Source organism: Morone saxatilis, unplaced genomic scaffold (genome assembly GCF_004916995.1).
Source record: "Morone saxatilis isolate NCDOM2014 unplaced genomic scaffold, NCSU_SB_2.0 Contig15, whole genome shotgun sequence".
Classification (NCBI taxonomy): domain Eukaryota; kingdom Metazoa; phylum Chordata; class Actinopteri; family Moronidae; genus Morone; species Morone saxatilis.
In genome coordinates, this window is record NW_023339707.1 from 5,984,083 (window position 1) to 6,003,976 (window position 19,894).

Below are 19,894 nucleotides of genomic sequence, written 5' to 3' on the forward strand. Positions count from 1 at the left end.
CAGTCACCCGGCATGAATAAATCACCATTTTTAATTTTTTGTTGGGCACAACCTTTGTAAAGTGCACAGTATTGTGTCAGTGACGTTACTATTATTACGATACACGCATGCCCAAATGTACTTAAAAATAAGTAAATATTGTTGGTAAACATGAAAATAAATATAATGTGTTGAAATAAACTGGCAGAATTTCTACAACCCTGTCAGACACAGTGATTTATTATGATTAATCACACTGGGAACCCTGCCGGGACGTCACTCTGACAGACTGAGACATGGTTCTTAACCCTGAACTGGCTGAGCTGAGCTGTAGACGAGAGATGAAAACAAACCTCTCCTCAGCAGCCGAGCTCTCCCTGTGGTTGGCCACAAGCAGCCAGGTAAAGTAAGCTGCAGCGCCTAGTTACAGTGGTGCAGAAAATATCAACAGCAGACATGACGCTTTGATGTGGCAGTATGGTGGGAAATCGGCAAAGCATCCCTTTAACATATGCATAGTCTTTGCGGGGTGAGTCCCAGTAATTTTTCATATATTACAGTGATGATGTGACAGGCCTTGGCCCGGGCCAATACGTCATCATAAAACCCATTCAGTGAAAGGCTGATAGCACAGCAGCACACAGGGGGAACTTCTCCATCTGCTAATAAAGTGCACATTCACTGGCCATGGAATTTGGTGTGTGTGTGTGTGTGTGTGAGGGGGTGAGTTATAGTAATGGTCCTCGAGTGGCAAGGGAGTCTTAAATGGTGCTCTTTCAGAAGATAGACTGGCATCTGCAGGGGTTTAGCACGCTCTCTCTCTCTCACACACACACACACACACTCGGGGTAGCATGTGCCCCTATGTGCACACTTGAGACTTGATATTAGACAATATATAATTTGTAACTTCTGCTTTAAAGAGCTCTGAGGCACTGCACATGCTACATCGCCAGTCCTCGAACAGAACTCTCACATTTTCCCAGAATGCCAGCGTGCTAAATGTTAACTGTAGTCCTCAGACCATGCAATCCCCAAGGACGTTTTCTACCTATGAAAGAGGGCATAAAGACATGGAGAAAAGTAACATGTCAGAATGTGTGGGGGAGGTTGGTGCTGCTTTGAGTCTCCCTGTGGGCTGAGATGGGACGTCTTACTGTGTATAAATAAGCATCATCATCATCTACAGTTTGGGATTTATAGCCTGGGAGCTCAAAGTTTTTTCTCACTTTGCGGAAGGAATTAGGGCACTGTGTGTATATGTGTGTGTGTGTGGTGTGTGTGTGTGTGTGGTGTTTGTGTGTGAGAAGAGAGAGAAGAGAGAGAGAGAGAAGAGAGAGAGAGAGAGAGAGAGAAGAGATAGAGCAGAGAGAGAGAGAGCAGATTTTTGTAACTCAAGGCAACTCAGGGTGCAGCAGCAGCAGCAGCAGCAGTGTTTGCTTCCATGGATTGAAGAGGGGAAATCCTCTTCCTCTGCGTCGCCTGCATGCAAATGGCTCCGACCGGGACAGAATAAGGATTGGTTAAAACAGTCCTCTAAAACCAACAGGAGCTTTTTCCTCTAGTCCGAGGTGCGCGGCATCATCACTGACAATTTTCCAGAGCCTCCACAAAGGCTCATACAGGTGACAAGTGTGTCCAACTTCACTGCACCGCCTGTATTGACGCGCTTTGGAGTGCGTTTTGCTCCAGAGGCGGTGCGCTGCTGCGTGACACCCGCCGCTTCTTGTTTTGACGTGACATTTCGCCCGCGCTGCTTTGTGCATATGTGGCCACATATGACGCATTTGCGCCTTTAGCTGTTTTTCGAACGCCGTGTTTTGGGACGCTGGAGTGGTTGCGTTTTCGGACAAGTTTCCCCTGCTGATTGGTATGTTCGTCATGTCCGCCTGGGTTAACTTGCGCGTTTCTCTGTAGAGTCACACAGAGCCGGTGCTAGCCGGTGCTAGTCGGCGCAGAAGTTGGTTTGGAATAATAATAACAGTGCGGAGCGCGGAGGAGGGGAAATAACAGGTGACAGCGGCGTTCAGGGGATGTTGAGCGGCTGAATTTACTACCAGCATCATCAGCATCTCCGTGTGAGGATCAAAACTGCGGGGGACTGCTGCTGCTCACTCCTCTTCCTCCACATACTTTTTTTTTTGCAGAAGCCAGCCTGTGAATTTCAGCTCCTGAAACCACAGCTGCGTAAACTTGGCCAGATCTGGTGACATTGCACCCTCTGTGTGTGCGTGCGTGCGTGTGTGTGCTGAGCAGCCTGGATGGATATGCGGCTCGCTGAGGGAATTTGAAAAGCAAGGGGGGATTACTATCAGTCCTTCTCCTATTATAACCTCAAAATGGATGCCGAGGACAGGCTGTGGAGACGCCACTGGATTAGCCACTCTTCTGCTGATCTGCTTGACATCTGAGCGGCACGAGGGTTCAAAGTTTGGATAATCTGAAAGGCTGAAGGTGTAGGATGCAGTCTGGAGTGAAGACGCTCTCCGCAGGTGGAGGTGCGTCACTCTGCTGCCTGCTGCTCCTCTGGCTCATCTACTCCCATCTGCTCAGAGAGGGTAAGGACACTTAGAGCTATTTATTACTTTGTCAGCAGCACCATTGTCTCTGAGGGCTTCTTATTGGGATGCGGCTGCACATGGTGTGGTCAGATGCTGTGATCCTGAGGGAAAAAATCCTATAATGTCCCAATAAAACATCCCTGCAGGGACTTGTAATGTGTCTGTGCTCATCGCTAGTACATTTATGGTGACCTTGTTGTACCTTATGGTATTTTCGTAATCTGATCTGTGTAATAATATCCCTGTAGTGAGTGTGTGATACTCAACAGCCAATGTATCGTGACATTATTGGACCAATACATAATAATATATAATAATATTACTAGGAGCTTGTAATATATTGTGGTGACCATACTCTTACAGTAATTTGCTATTTTTAAAGTTTAAATTGTGGATTTATTTAGCTGTTATCTTGTTGCCAAACTAACCTCACAATTTTCATTTTTCTGAAGCCTGCTCTCTGCTACCATGTGAAATGATAATTTAGTAAAGCCATAATTGAGCCCTAGGTGAAAAAGCAACACAGTTTGCTTGTTTTAAGTCCTGTTGCAGGCAGAAAGAAAGCTTGACTTCTGTCTTCAAAGCTTTATTATTTCACTCAGGTTAAAGCAATATCCATCCATGCCATGCTTTCTTCTTGAATAATACATCCGCTGGTGCAATTACACCTTCACCCTGACACAGAATAGAAAGCAAAAGGATGTTTCCCTGCACTTCATTGGCCGCTGCCCATGACAAAACATTTTCAGATCCCAGTGCCTTCAAAGACACAGAAAACAGGCTTAAAGCATTGGAACTTGTTTGGAAATGTTGAACACTAAGTTTGCAGATTAGATCTTTTAATCAAGCATTGGCCAGCAGCATAATTACTGCTGTGGAGGAGGGATAGTGCCTACATCAATGTCTTTGGCAGCTTGCCGGGAACAAAAGTAGACACTGATGTGAAAAATGAACTGCCTGTGCACTGAAATGTGCTCCCTTTGCCTCTAATTTGCAGTGTTTTCTCCCCAAATGCTGCTGTCACCAGCCTCTTATTGCCGCCCCTGAATGGGCTCTCAAGCCGCTGCATATTATCTGAGGAGTTACAGCAGCCCTCCCCTTCCCCTCAGCCATTTATTATTGACTCATTTTCATCAGAAAATGATCTCATTAGCGTGTTATTGTACAAAATCGTTCAATCAATCTCTTGTGAACTTTACTAACCTTGCTATTTCTAGAGTAAATAGATTCTCCTGGCTTTGGCCTGATTGTTAAAACCTCTGGATATGGTTTGAGCTTTAATATGCTCTGTATGTTACTCACTCCTCTTTCCAGCTCTGAGCTGAATTTTAAGAATGAAGCACATAGTATTTTTTAATCCGTACTTGTAATCTTCAAATCCTACAAAAATCCTCCTTTGAAACTGTCTGCTTTGACCAGTCGGTGCTGTTGTAAAAGTAGTTCTGACCACCACTGCTTTTTGTCATTTCATCAGCTGATATTAGACTCAGTTTATAGTATATTTTTTGTTCAGCACTGATGGAGTCAAAGCACCCATGACTTTCTATGATCAGGATCTCCACCACTTCCACCTTCATGGCCCCTGAGGGTCCTGGAAGCAGCGACAAGCGTGGTTGAACTGGTGGGCATGAGGTGAAGCCTTGTGGTGGTGAGAGGCTGCGTCGCCTCCACCCTCTCTGTAACTCATCTGTCATGGTGGCCAGGACAGGAAATCAAAGCACAGCAGCCCTGTCCGTGCATGCCATTGGGCCAGCGCCTGCCACGATAAATGGCCTGTCAGCCGCTCTCAACGTTGCCAGTTTATTCAACGATAAATTTGGAAATGTCTGGATTTCCTCACTGGACCACATTCCGGTTCAGTGGTGCAGTCAGAGAGTGGTGGCAACTCCTCCCTGCTTTGTCAACCACAAATCTTTGGGTCGGTATGTGTGTGTGTGTGTGTGTGTGTGCGTGTGCGTGTGCGTGCGTTTGAAGAAATGGATGGAGCTTTTTACCAACATTTGTAAGTTGGAGGTGGACAAACAGTTGGCCTTTGCTCTAACTCTGCTCAAGGAATTTTAATGTCAAGATTACATTTCAACTTGAGAACATGAAAATTCCTCCTTTTAAAATGTGATCAAATGAAGCTATTGTACATCATAGAAGTGGAAATGCTCAGGATTGTTGAGCATCTTTGTTGCTAAGGCACTTTCATTTGTCAATCAAACAGTTTGTAAAGTAGTATAACATATTTTTTCTTATTTCCTGATTCCTGATTCCAGATTGACAAAATTAACAACATTGCTGGTTGAAGAATGAAGTCAAAAATCAAGTGGCCAAAAATCTTTTTCTCAGGAGGTGGAATATTGGATTTATAATTATCACAGGGGCAGAAACACAAACCCATGCATTACAACTTTTTAAATGGATAATATGTTAGCTGTTGAGTTTTCAGCGTGTTCTGCTGCCCCCAAGTGACCAAAATAAAATAAAAAAAATTGGCACTTTTTTGTTTCTGTGCTCAGCTATTACTTCTTATGCTTACTACCTGGCCCATTCTCTGCTTTTTGCAAGTAATCTATAAATGTTAACTTCCAGTTCAGCAAAACAGCATATTTGGTCGCTTGTCTGGGAATTATTTACAAATATAAATAATATAACAAGATTTTGAATAAATCAGAGCTATATTATAAACTTGGTGTCATATCAGTGCAACAGACAGCAATGCTGCTTTTTACAGCATGTCATGTCATAATTATCATGTCACATTGATTTGTTTGAATAATTCTGAACACAAATAACAGTGTCCTGAAGTTGAGAAGTAGAAACAACAATCCATCCTGTCATCCTGCTCTGCAGTACAAGCTGTCGATGGGAATGACAGCACACATTTTATGAGATACGTCTACAGGCTGTGTCACTAAATTTCGAGGTGACTCACTGTGGCTTTACAATCAGTACAGAGCTCCATTGATGAGGGACTCACACAGTCAGTCCAGTCTTTGCGCTGTGGACTCTGTGTCGCTGTGTCTGATGTTTCCTGTCCAAATGTCATTCACTAGTCAGACTGATTTTATCCCGGTAAATTATTCCAGATGCTATCACAGTTACTTTTTCCATCTTTAACAAATCAGCTCCTGTGTGGGAAACAGCAAGTCTTCACGGGGCACCAGAATGATGAATTTAAAAATCTTTGGCTGGTATTCTCTTTTAACTCAGGGAGCAGGGCCTATCCATCCAAGCATTAAACTAATCAGAGTAGCCGAGAATTACCGACTTTTTGAAGTGAAAAGGATGATTTCCATTCCAGTCTTCTTCAAGGCGGCATTAAGCATGCAAAGGGAGACCCGCTTTGATTATGACCTTGGTTGTAAATTCTAAGCAAATCATCGAGGCCTGCTTCTATAGGCGGCGGGAGCTGTAAAAGTATGAGCATCTTTATGGAACAAAATGAAAAGAATTTTTACAGCTAAATCAATTTGGCAGCACACAAAGCTCATATTTCATAGCTCCCTGAATATGAATTCTTTCTAGCCGTCAGCTTTGACCTCCCTTGTGGTTGAGTGTAGTGCACTGCTCAGTGTATTTCTGCATTGTTATTTTCTCTGCGGAAAGCTCTGGGCTTGAAACTGCTCCATCATTGGCAGAGTGGTGTAAATGATTTGAGTTATGTTCCTTCAGTTTTGTGTCCTGTTCTATTTTCTGCCTGATAACATGATCATGAGTGCTGTGCTGGAATATTAAAGCCGTAGTTCATGCAATCACACAATCACGCAAAATATTGTACAATACTTGGTTTGTACAGTAATAGCCTTATGATGCTTGTCATTTTCTCTGTGTTTGCATGAAAGAAGAAGGGCATCCTGGAGGGCTATCTGAGTGAAATTTAAAGTGAGTCACTGTGGCTTTACAGTCCTCTGCATTACATTCAGCAGAGCTGCTGTTTGCTTTTGCAAAGGCATATTGCACATTCACTCTTTATGCCTCAAGCCTGTATTCATCCACAACCAATTGTCTGAGTGTACTCTACATTGTAATATCTCTGCAGCTCAGACTGCACTGCATCACTGCAACAGAAATCTATCATAAGCCACCTTCATCATGTGTACTGTACAAGACATGTCGCAGAACAGACCTAAATTACAGTGTCAGTCCTAGCAGGAGATGTATGTAAGGGGAATATTTTTCTATTTTAAAGCAGCCCATGGCAATGTCACACAATGGCAGCACTGAATGTTAGAGAGTGGTCAAATTGAACTGCAAAGACCTAGAAGTCCTGTAAAGTGACGTTAGCAAACTATACAGCCTCTCCTGCTTTCCAGTGAGAAAGGAAACGATGTAACACTGTTAAGTCCGGCTTTCACCCGAGGGAGCGCCATCCTACTGCTGCTACGAGAAGTTTCAATTTGTCATTCCCTGTGGGTGGAGTAGTGTACACACCTGACACGAGAATTATATTTGGGCAAATGGAGCACATCTCCAGTGTCTCGGTTTGTGGGGGTGCGCTGCTTTTCTCTCTTTCTCTGCAGCCCCACTGGGTGCTCGTGATTGCACAAAAATCATGTTTGATGCAGCTTTAAAAAAAAACATATTTGAGTACAATGCAGGTACACGTTTGTGAATGTGATGATTTTGAGCAAAAACTCCAACCTGTATTGTCATCCAGATATGAGAGCTGGAGCTGGTCCTCAGAGCAATAAAAGGTAGAATGACTGTGGGCCAACACAGTGCTTATTTTACTGCTTGCAGACAAATGAGCTTCATCCTTTAATAGCATAACATACCCCTCATCTCCAGAAGTCACATTTCCCTTTACCATCATTCCTGATTCATTTCTGCCAGCTTTAGATTAAACTGCATACTTAGGTACCATTACAGGTCCTCAGACTTCAGCCGAGAGTTGTTCACTTGCATAAATATTGATCGGACTGCTGTAGAGTATTCAAATAGCAGGTGAACTCAAGAGATGGTATTCCCTTTAAACCAAGCACATTAATATAAAGCGCATGTTTTCGCTTCACTGCTCTGCTGCCCTACTTGTTTAGCAGCAGAAGATCACGGTGGTGTCAGGAAGCGTATAGTATGGGGTCACTCAAACATCTGCCTCTCTCACCTGGTGTCCTATTACATGCCACCTACTGCGCCACACACGTCAAATGGTGTTAAGGTAATGAGATGCACTTGGCTGTGGCCGCCTTGACTAGCATATGCTCGGTCGAATAAGACTGCTGTTTGATGTCGTCCTGAGTTGTTAATAACAGACAGAGCTGTGAGATCAGAACGGCATGAAGGGAAGATTAAATCTTAGCTCTGCAATCAATGTCAGAGCAGTACTGGAGAGTAAATCCATATAAACTCTTATAATACCTTTTTATTTGCAGGACTGAGATTATTAGCCTCCTTTTTAGCTAACGTAACAGTGTGAATAACAGTATTATATCAAAGTTAGTGGTGAGTAACTAAGTCATTTTTCAAACAAAAATACCAACCTTCCCTTCTAAATTGTGCAGATTGTTGTTGTCAGTAAACTAAATATTGTCGGAGCAATTTGATGGCGTCGGCTTTAGAAAATGGTGAGGGGCATTTTTCACAGTTTTCTGACATTTTAAAGACCAAGCGTTTAATTAATGAATTGAGAAGATAATTAGCAGATTAATCGATAATAAAAATAATTATCATCAACCTCTCTCACTTTTTTCTGTGAGGTTTGCTCAAAAGACTGTTCTAAACAGATTCAGTAAACCCTTTCAACCTGTCTTAAATTGCTGAATATACATTTGTCACATTAGCTTATTCAACACCTTCATATAAGGTATATATGGCTGCTTATTGTGCTCTGTTTGCGGGCAAGTTCCATTCACAAAACATATTTAAACTCATAATTCATTCAGATTAAAGCATTACAATATTTAAGTCAAACACAAGTTATCCCACTTCTGCAGAAAGGAAGACTGTCCGTAAAGGACTCGTTCTACAGGTCTGAACCACTTGTAAATTTTGTTTGTACTGAAGGGAAACTGTAAGAGAAAATGGAATGCAACAAGTCCTCTTAAAACACTCCTCTTAAGAACACATCTCTTTGTACGAGTTGTTCTTCCATTAGGCCCATTCTCTAGTTTCAGCTTGTCAGTTGAGAGGATTTACTGCTTTTCTCATTGTAAAATAACTGTTGGACTGTTGGTTGGACAAAACAAACAATTTTTCACCATTTGGCATTTAACACTTGGTCCTGTCCCACCTGAACCACAGACAGGCTGGAGGTCACTGATTAATCGTAGGGTTTGTGGTTCAATTTCAGCTCTTCTCCACATTTCAAAGTGTCTTTGAGCGTGACACAAATTGTGCCATGCATGGAATCTTCACCACAGTCGGTGGGTGAGTGTGTTTGTGTGTGTTTGAATGAGAGGCTTTACGAAGCACTTTGTCCTGCTCAGGTTGGACAGCACTATATTTAAGCAGTCCACTCCATAATCGATAATGATAGTAATCATTAGCTGCAGCCCTAAACACAAGGCTTTCAAAGGGAAAAGCATAAATCTAAGCAGTGCCTGTATGGATATATGCGTTGTGGTGGTATGGGGGTTTAGTTAGTGCTCATTACATATTAAAATTTGATAACTGCAGCCACTACTAATCAATTTTGACTGATTACCTGCAGCATTAATATTTATAACTTCTCACACAATGTTTTAAATCTTCCATAAAAGATCAGTTGAATTCATATCTGATTTAATGCATGTTAATATGATTGTCATGCTCTCTAAACTAGAGCTTTGTTGGCAGCCCCATTTTCATACATCAAGACAGGAACATACAATGGAATGAAGATAATCACTCAGTCTTTTATTGTATGCAGTGTAGTGATTAGAGCCTGATTGGCTCTCTCAGGGAAAACTGGTTAGATTCAATGCCAGGAAGTTTAAGCCAAGGCAAGCACAGAATGGCTCGGCGCTTTATCTGTGTCTTTATAAGGGAATAATACTAAATACAGTACATATTGTCATGAATAATTAACTGCACTAGCTTTACAAGAAGTGGAATGTTTTATAAATATGGTCAAAAACTGTAGTTTGCAGAGGCGCTCTTTGCAATAAAACATTGTAAATCCTCACTTCCATCCTTAGCAGCCCACAAGTAATTACAATCTATAAAGGAAGATTGTTTTAATATGGAAATGGAATCTTTGTCATAGTTCATTCAGTGCAGTGCATATAATTTTATGGCAAATTCCCTGAGGAAAAGCAGAGCCTTTCTCACAGTTCCCAATCTGGTTTTACTTGTATTGGAGCAGTGCAGAGCTGTGTCTGATGTGTTTGTTAATCTGATAAAGGTATTTTATCAGTTAGGACTAACCATTGATGTATCTGCACAGCCTTAATTAAAGACACAAATAAGAAAAAAGATCAGCTAGTATGAAGTGAATTGATAAGTACAACTGTCTAAATAAGAAACAGTAAATAGTTGGAATAGATTGCTGGGATGTTAACGGGGAGGATGATAATTGGTGGTTTTCTGTATTCACTCTACGCAGAGTCTGCCAGTATAATGTGTCTAGAGTTGAATAACCTCATCATGCCCACCAGTTCTCAATCCTGCAATGACGCACATTGAATCAGGGGAACATTGTGAAAGCGAGCGTGGACTCCCAGCAGCCCATTTCAAGCGGAGATATTAAGATATTTGTGCTCCTGTACTTTGGTGATCTGCAGTGTGTCTGATCAAAGTGCTGATATGTAGAGCACAGACTCACATCTTTGCTCTAAACTGTGTGTGTTTGAAACCCTGTGCGTGTCTGCCTTGCCGCTTTGCACTTGTATAGTGTTGTGATTCAGTGATAAGGTCATCAGGCTGCCAGCCAATGTTGAGAGCCAGTCACTGTGCCTCCTATCGGCTTCCTGTAGCCCTCTGGATGTCGTTTCTGAGAGGATCCAGAGCCTGGATGGCGACATGACGCCATCCTTCACTCAGCACACTCCTTGCCAACACAGCCGTATGCGCATTTCATCATGTGAAATAGAGACAGGGGCCAAGTGTCTTCATGCTGCTGAGTGACAGGAACCCCCTGTCACATGAATTAACTCCTGTACGTATGATGGAGCTCTGGCTGTGGAGCTTAGGGCACTTTACAGAGTACCCCCACCTACCCACCCACACACAACTCCCCACATCAACTCCCCCCTTCTGCCTTACTATCCTCCTCCTTCAGGCTTATTGCATGAAGCCCATTCATCTGTTCAGTGTTGAAACATGGCGATAGCACTGATATGTGATGGCACCTCTATCTTCCAAGCACCCACCAAGTATACAGGCACTCGCCTCAGCAAAAAGAGAGTGGAGGGTGGGCTGAGTGGTGGATAGTGGAAGAGGGAGGGTGGGCAGCAAGGCTGATGCTATGAAATGAAATGTGCGTAGCAGTTCTCTGTAGAGGTGATTGTGTTTTATGACTCCCAAGACTGGTCTAGGTAATACTTTTATGTAAAAATATACCAATCTTATCAGCCTAAATCACAATGTGTCTGCCACTGAGACCAGGAACCATCCACTAATTCATTCATTGAGATGCAGATTTTGTCCTGTTTGTCCTGGCAAAAGTTTGGTGTCCAGTATGGTTATTGACCTGGTAAAATACTGAAACAATATCCTGACTAAATAGGCCCCAGAGCCTGCAGTGTTGAGGCGATGGAGCTGGAGGAAAGCTCATAGAGCACTGATAATAAAAAGGGTTCATCTTCTGTTGGATTACCGACCAGGCAGAGGCAAAGCAGACAACAGGGCCCGAAAGAGTTTCACTTGATTTATGGACATTTGATTAAGTTATTTGTTAAAGAATATCTAAATTTTAAAGGGAGGTTGTATGAGGTACTTAGTCAGTGTTTTACCTACAGAAGATGGAGGCCAGTGCGCCCCCAGTTTAGAGAAACAGACAGGAGTACCCACAGGGAAGCAGAGAAAAGCACTGCTGAATACAGAGTCAGCAGAAACATTTATTTTAAACACAAAAAGAACCTTCCCACCTCAAAAATCAATATCAGTTTAAGAGTACTCCATATTAAAAACATTTTCAGTGCTTTTTGCCTTGCCTTCAGAAAGCCCTTTCTTGGGCACTACAGCTATCCTAGCACAATACCATCTAAAATGATGTGGGTGTTAAAGCAATAGTTTTGTAAATATACTCGCTTTCTGGCTAATTGTATTCTATCTGTCGATTACATTTCTTGGTCAGGCTCTGCTCAGAAATAGTCCAGCACATATCTCCTTATAAAACACTGAATTGTCATTTTTACAATTTAGCTTTTGAACAGATTATCAAACGAGATATAACTTGTTAATTAGTGAGCTTTAGAGGTGACAATGGATTTATCACTTGGTGGGTCATTGGGGCCCAAAGTTAATTTTTGCCCCAGGGCCCCCTATTGGATTAATCCGGCCATGGCCAGGAGACATTTTGTTGCTAAAAGAAAGGTCACAGGGTCACTATAATGACTAGGAATCATCATCTGGAATATTTCCAAGATGTCTTGCTCTGAAACTTAGTAGCTTCTGAAACTTGGAACCCTCAGCACCCGCTGAGGTAATTTTATGAGTCATTTGTGTTGATCAACAACCCTTTCAACCTTTGCCATTATTACAGCCATTTCATGCTATAGAGCAGTTAGCGTCTCACTTAATGAACCTTTGAGGGTGTTGGGAAGAAGTGGAAACAGCAGTATAAAGGAGTGATGGTTGGTGAATGCCAGGGATTGACCTTACAGGAACTGCAGAACCGACTCTTCTCTAATCTACCTTCACTGAGCTGATTTTATTTCAGTGTCAGCCTGAATGGCTTTCACTGGCAGCTTTCCATTCAATAAAGAAAAGAAGGAAGAAACTGTGTTACCCTTTCCTGATCATTACAAAGGTGAAGGAAGTTTCCCCAACTTTTTCAGAGCTTCACCTGGAGAAGATAAGTTGTGATATAGTTATTTAACTTCACATGCATTTATATTGCACTTATTAAGAAATGTGCTGAGTTTGAGTTGAGTCAGATTTGATATATTCACACACATTAGTATTGTAAAGCTGCAGTTCAGCAGGTTATTGATTTGTTTTTTAGTCCTATTTGATGCTGCAACAAACCTCCCTTTGATTTTAAATGACAATGGTGAAAATGTGTCATCTACATGTATCGAAACATTGGTTCTTCCAAATGTGTTTTTGAAAGCAGCGGACACCCTCAAGCAATTTACTGTGATTAAAGCTTGTTTATCTATCCAACACAAGACTATTAACAGTTAATAATTCCCCCAAACACGCCAGGAAGGCCTAAATAAAAGACAATTAAATATGTTCCCTTGGGTTTCTAAATAATTTACCCAAACAAAACTGCTGCCTCAACAATAAGTGTTCAACTGAACTGTCAGCTACAAAAGGCCACGCAGAGGGTTCATTTAATAAACCTAAACATTGGCAACATCATTGTTACAACTCTTCTTTTGTTTGCCCAGTTTTCGGTATGACTCATTAGCAGTGATTATCAGAGCATGAGCTACAGCTGCAATTCTGGGCGCAAAGCTTATCTCTTCACCTTGACAATAGTTTGACACTGGTGTTTGAATGCTGAGCAGCTCTTGATGCTAGATTTTCATCTCTAGCTGTTAGAAAACTTAAATAAATTCACCCAAACTCACTCAATATTTCAAATGAACAGGATTCAAAAGGGGATCATTTCATTATGCAATTTGCCAAGTAAAAGTTGTAAGTGTTTTTTTATCAACTCTTTTAATTCCCCTGGCATAAAAAAGTCAAGATGATGAAGAACATTTATTGTTTGTGTAATTAATTTAGAAATCACATTCTGACAAACTTGATACTCAAAAAACCTGCTAAACCACAAGACCCTGGCCAGGGAGTCATCCATCAATTTGTAATGCCTGGAGAACTCTGAAGCAATTCTCTGTGCTTGGATAGAGGTGTAAGAATAGCACACCTGCAGATTTCTGAATAAGGTAATCATCACCTTAAGACATTCTTCCCATTTGCTGTTTCAGTAGAGCTTAACTTGACTTGAAAATTGATCTTTTGTAGGAGCACAGTGACTGCAGCAGCCACAGCCATGTCAACTGAGTTGCACATTATTTCATCCATTGGTCCATGTTTCATTAACTAGTTCAATAGTCAAATTAAAAAATCAGGTCCAGTGTGTAACATTTGAGAGGATCTATTGTATAATAATTGTATATTGTATAAGTATTTTCATTAGTGTATAATCACCTGAAAAAAAATCATTTTGGTTTAGGGTTTTAGTATGCTAACATTTGCTAATCAGCACTAAACACATAACACAGCAGAAGCTGATGAGGAACGTCAGTTTTGCAGGTATGTAACATAAACCAAAGTATTGGACAAATTTAATTTGGACCTGATGATGGCAGTAATGAAAGGTCAGGTGATCACCTAAAAGATAATGATTTACCCTGAGGGGGACATGAATGTCTACACCTATTGTTTCATAAAAATTCATCCAATAGCTGTTAGACATTTTACCCAAAACCATAAATGTGAATGTCATTCATTAGGATTTATCATCAGGGCCATGAATGTCTGCACAAAACGTTGTGGCAATCCATCCAGTGGTTGTTGAGGTATTGTCTGCACCAAAGTGGTGGACTGACATTACTATCCCTAGAGCCATGCCACTAGCATGAGCAAGCAATTGAGCAGATTGCCATGGAACTGGCTGTAAATATTCATTGTATTCAACTTTTTTGTGCTCATTGATGCTTCCCAGAGGATGGTACCTTTTCCACTTCAGACACCCCTTAAGGTTTTCTCTGACACCACACTGAAAACAAACTATCCCGTGTACACACACACTGTCTTCAACAAGTCCTCGAAATTGCACGCCCTATTGGTTGGACAGCGTTGTTTGAATGCAAATGATGTTTTAAAAATAATTATATTATGTTTTTTTCTAATTAGCCATCACATCATGGTTAATATCTGATTAGATGCAGGCTCAAAAGTACTAGGTATTTGAATAAATGACTAATGCTGTTGTTTTTCTGGACAGTCTCCATATTTCATAATGTAATGGGCTGATGAAATTTGCTGAGCACATTCATATGTCCAATCACAAAAACCCATCTGATTTTATTCCTAGCGCTCTAACCAAAGCAAACCAGTCTGTTTTTCTTTTTTCTTTTAGTCCTTTCATATCTTTATGAGCTTTAGACGTGTAGGCTTGTTAACTTGCTGTTATGACTAGCCAAATAGAAAATGTCCTTTTAACAGATTCTTGGAGGGATCTTTGTTTTCCACATGATCACTAAGACACTTTTATCAACAGCGGCCAGCCACACTGTACCACAACTGAAGAAGTATTCTTGCCTGCTGCTGTTAAAGCACCGAAATCAGTTTCTAATTTTTCTATTTGAGACTTTAAATCAGAGCATTAAAGCCTGCTACACAGACCAAAAAAAGGGCCGTGTGTCAAGGCTGGCTGTTGTTTGTACCTTTGAACACCAGTTGCTCCTCTGTAATATGTTCATTACATTCTCATTATGCTAATGTGATGTACTTTGTTCCTCGCTGCTGTGTTTGGCAGGCCAGTTGGCGGTGGGAACCTGCGAGATAGTGATGCTCAACAGAGACAGCAGCGTTCCCAGACGGACCATCGCTAGGCAGACGGCCCGCTGCGCCTGCCGGAGAGGCCAGATCGCCGGGACCACCAGGGCGAGGCCAGCATGTGTAGATGGTGAGTTGAAAGACCTTTCTAGCCCAGGGGAAGGCAATTGTCCCATGGAGGGCAGATTATACAGATTTTAGTTGGAGTGAGTCAAAACAACAAGCCAAATGGTTAGAGAGGGTAGTGAACAAATGTGTCTTGGTAATGTGAATGTTTACCCTATCTTCACCAGAGCAATGCACTGAAATAGCAAGTGTATGAACATAAGGCAGGGTGCTGCAGAAAAGAGCAACAATGTGTGGATAGGTAAATGATGAATTAACAAAAACAGGTTCCTCAGCTGGTCCTTAGGACCATTAGAAACAGTTTAATTTTAGTGTAATTTAATTCACTGGAAGTTATTCCTTTTTTTGAGAGTACAACCATTAGTATTCCCTTTACAGGCATTTATGTCTCACCTTTAGAAACCATATCATTTATAACTAAATGAATAAAAACATTCTGGCATGGGGTCAGGACCCTCTCATATTTGTCTATATGGGGTCCACTGCATGTATTCCTGCCTTAGACCACTTTATTATTTGCACGGCAGCGTTCTGTTAAAACTGGAATTACTCTCTCGCATTTATTTGGTTGAAACAAGATTTTCCTTTAATCTGCACCAAGTGAACACTGGATGAATGCTTGGCTTATGGCTTTATTTTGACTCAGTTGTAAATATAAAATTACTGTGAAGTTGTACTCTATATATGCATGTTAGTTAAAGGAATAGTTTGTCACTTTTTTGGGAAATAAACTCACTCGCTTTTTTACCAAGAGACCAACTCAAACAAACACTTAAGTATTTTTAACAGATTTGAACAGGATACAGTTGACTGGTAACACGACTCAAATCTGCAAGGGCAACTCATACTACACACAACAGACCAGTCCCAGTGGGAAACTAATATATTACATGATAAACAAGATTAACAAAAACACAATCGTAAACAACATTAGAGTAAAAATATAGCAGTGACTAAAAATACATTAAATAAACAGGGATAATGGCAAGTAATGGCATGTGGAATCATTAACTCCGCTACAACAGCATCCATAGAGAGATTTATTCCATTATGTGTCCCATTCCAGGGAACCTGCATACACAATACCAGGGCCCTACATCTGGCACACCTGAATGCAATGTAGTCATTATTAATGTTGCTTCAGTCAGAGACACTTAGATCAAGGAATTGACCATTTATAGTTCCATAATTCCCCTTATTAAACACACACATGAACATTAAAGTAGAAAAAATAACTTCATTGATTTCAAGGGTAATCTGACCGAATCCAACACAGTGGCAGACATTAGGAGTACCTATATAGAAATAACCAATCTTCTTGCTGACGGTCTCCTTAAAAACTCCTTGTTGTAGGTTTAAATCTTAGTTAAATTAACAAGATGAAATAACAAGAGGAGTAGGAGGCTGAGGTGGCAGCAAACGTCAGCGTGTGATTGTCAGAACCACAGTGATAATCAGCTAACACAAGCACGACTTCAGTGCTCTGTCTGAACAAACGCTATGCCTTTTCCTGCTGTGCCATATTGAAATGTAACATGTGCCACATATTGTGAAAAAGGTCTGTAACGGTATCTCTTTTCTTCTCTTGTTCTTCTTGCTCTCTGATGAGTTTGTGTGTATATATCTATATATATAGATATATACATGTTATCTGTACAGTAAGCAGTGTAAGAAGATGGCAACAACAAAAGGTGGCAAGACAACAAACTTATTTTACCACTCACACAAAGGGCATCCCGTGGAGCATAATGAGAGCCAGAAATCATATAATGTGATTGCTCCAACCAAACAGAGAAACAATGCAGGCACAGCCTAGCTAAGCCAAATCATTGGCAAGTTGCTTACAATATAGTAAATAAATTATAAAATGAGTAATGAAGAATTTGTCAAAATGTATATATATTATATATATACATATTGTCATGAAAATTGTTGTAAAAAAAACCTTATTTAAGGCCACATCACCCATCCCCATCCTAGACATCGAATAAAAGTCAGCAACAGAGTGCAACTAGAAAAAAAAGAAAAGAAAATGGTCCAATAGAACAAAATGTATGGGCTTCCTTCTTTCTCCATTAAAAGCAACTGCCAATGTAATTTGGTTGTTTAACCAGCCAATCGATAATCACTTTGCGTGTCTCCCTTTTTGATGCCTCTTAGACTGTTTGACTCCTAACTATGTGATTGGTTGTCTGCATTAGACCTCCTCTAGTCAGCCAGTGTGACATCACCAAATTAGTAATCACTTTGTGCCTCTTTCGTTGTCTTCAGCCCATATTATGTTGAATTTTCGTCCCCCTCTGGTGTTTTTAATATGCTCCATCACTTGTAATGGAGAGTGTGCGGTGTTCATCCACTTTGTAGATAAGACTTTTATACTTTTAGAGCCCTCTCTGTGTTATTGGACAGTGAGATAACACAGAATGTGGGGGGTGACATAGTCCATCTGCGATGCTGATTGGATCTCACAATATCACAATCACATGCATCAGATGCACCATTAGTTCTATCACGCAGTGACTCATGTTAGCCTTAATCTAAATCTTAATCTATAGCCCTAACACAAGAACGCAGTCCCACAGCCTGTGTCACGCTCCCCACTCTGACTCCAAACACCTCTCTCCCTCTGCAGACGCCTCTCCGTAACACTCAACAGATGCTAATTAACTTACAGAGAACTATGATTACAGCAGCAGGAAATTGATTATTACTGGCTTCCCGCCGCACCACACCCTACACTCCATTAATAGCCAGTGCATTAAAGGTGGAACCTGTTGCTCGCAGGCTCATTTAAAGGCTTTCTGCTGTCAGCTGAAATAGCGTCCATCATCAGGAGGCTTGAAAGTGGAATTTCTGCATATTGCATGAGAATGCAATGGGTCTAATGCTGCCACTCTACAGATATCCTCTCTGACCTTTAGCTTGGAGTATATTCAGTTACATTTGCTTTTGATGTCAATTCCCATAAATTCCACTTACTGACTTATAAACATGTTTATTCATTTGTATGTCTCACTGAGGCTTTGGCATACTTTTCACTGAGCTGTTATTATCACAGCAAGGGCTCACTGTCCTCTGGGTCAATTTAATATAACTCTTTCACAGCAGCAGCATGGTGGATCACTGCCTTTTTGAAATGTGTGGCGATAGAATAGTTGTCCTTAATGAAAGCTGGACCATCGCTGACTGTAGTAAGTAAATCTGATTATTCCTCAAAACATGTAGCCGCAAAACATGGTGTGCTTTTTAGCTTTTCAAGAGTACCTTGACAGTTAGTAAGTCATATGTACAGTTATACACATACTATATATACAATTTTCCTTTTTCCAGGGAAAATCAAGTATTTCTGTATATTCTGTCCTCCACAAAACAAATATATCTGTCAGAAAATTGTGATGTTGCCTTGTACTCCACACCCCAAAACTACAAAGCAATGTACATTAACTGTGATGTTTACAGGGCCTCCCTATCAAGCCACATAAAAACAGAAATCAACTCTCAGCCGTACCAGCTGTCTCAGCAGTACTACATACCATTTCTGTAATCCCGAATTCATAGAATTATAGTTACAGACATAACTCTCGTTTGGAGTGAGTGGAAAAAGCCAAGAGCATGCACCAGACAGTAGTTCGCTCACAGTTATTCGTGAGCCTTGTGTTCAGCGTCCCCAGTTCAATTCCAGCCATTATGCATGTTGTGGTCCTGTCTCGCTCCCTATGTTTTCTGGCTTTTCTGGTCACAATCTAAGGCAAATGCCAAAAAAAGAATCTAAAAAACAAACAAAAAAACTGATAAGATAGAGAGTCTGTGGAGTAACAATCTGTCAGAGCTGTGAGGCAGGTGGGAGTGTCAGCCTGATTTCTTCACACTTCCCTGTAGTTCTTAAAGTTTTTAGTTTTAGGAGTCTGCATTTGCATGAAAAAAGACCCAGAAACAGTAAACTAATCTTAGGAATAATTAAGTGTTTTTCTAAAGTTGTGAATCACAGGTGAAACGATGCCAGAGACAGTAAAGTTCGCAATCTGTACAATCTTTGTTTGCAGTAGTGTGATAAAGGCTGATAATGACGTCAGATGTCACAGATATTGTAACTGTAACATTTCTAAATAGGACCAAAGTGCAGGCAAGTAAAAAAACAAACAAACACAGCTTTTGCCGGAGTGGGCAAAAATAACCTTGCCGTGGACATTAGGCAAGCAAACTTATACTAACTAAATCACCTTCCTAAACACCACAGATCTGACTGGAACAAGGTCAGTTGGCATTGTGTCTCCAAGTTTCAGCAATCAGGATCTGGATCAATAAGATATATATAGCAAGCCTAACAGATGAGGCAATAGGATGATGATGATCAGTCAAGGCAACCTATTGGCCGTCTCTCCCCAGTAGTGGGACTGTGGCCTGCCAGCACAAATGTTGAAGAGCACCCAAGACAGCTCCTGAATCAGCACCATGGACAGCGGTCAAGACAGATTTATTGAGTAAATTTATTTTCTTGGAAAGACTAGATGTGTCCCAGTTTCTTACTACATACAGTACATAATAAAATGGCTTGATTTTTAGGTTAGGGTTGACAGACCTTGTCCCACAAAGTATATGTAGAGGAAAGGAATTACAACAAATTGTGTCCAAACAGCTCCAGGAAC

The 19,894-nt window shown here is 41.0% G+C and overlaps 1 protein-coding gene across 1 annotated transcript in view; it reads left to right on the top strand.

Moving 5' to 3' along the window:
* Positions 1-1,442: 1,442 nt before the first annotated feature.
* Positions 1,443-19,894, top strand: part of tafa5l (TAFA chemokine like family member 5, like) — a 42,213-nt gene continuing 23,761 nt past the window's right edge. The window contains exons 1-2 of the mRNA XM_035656073.1: positions 1,443-2,537; positions 15,103-15,252. Of these exons, the coding sequence (XP_035511966.1) occupies positions 2,441-2,537; positions 15,103-15,252 (247 nt within the window). The 5' untranslated portion in view covers positions 1,443-2,440. The remainder of the gene's footprint in view (positions 2,538-15,102; positions 15,253-19,894) is intronic.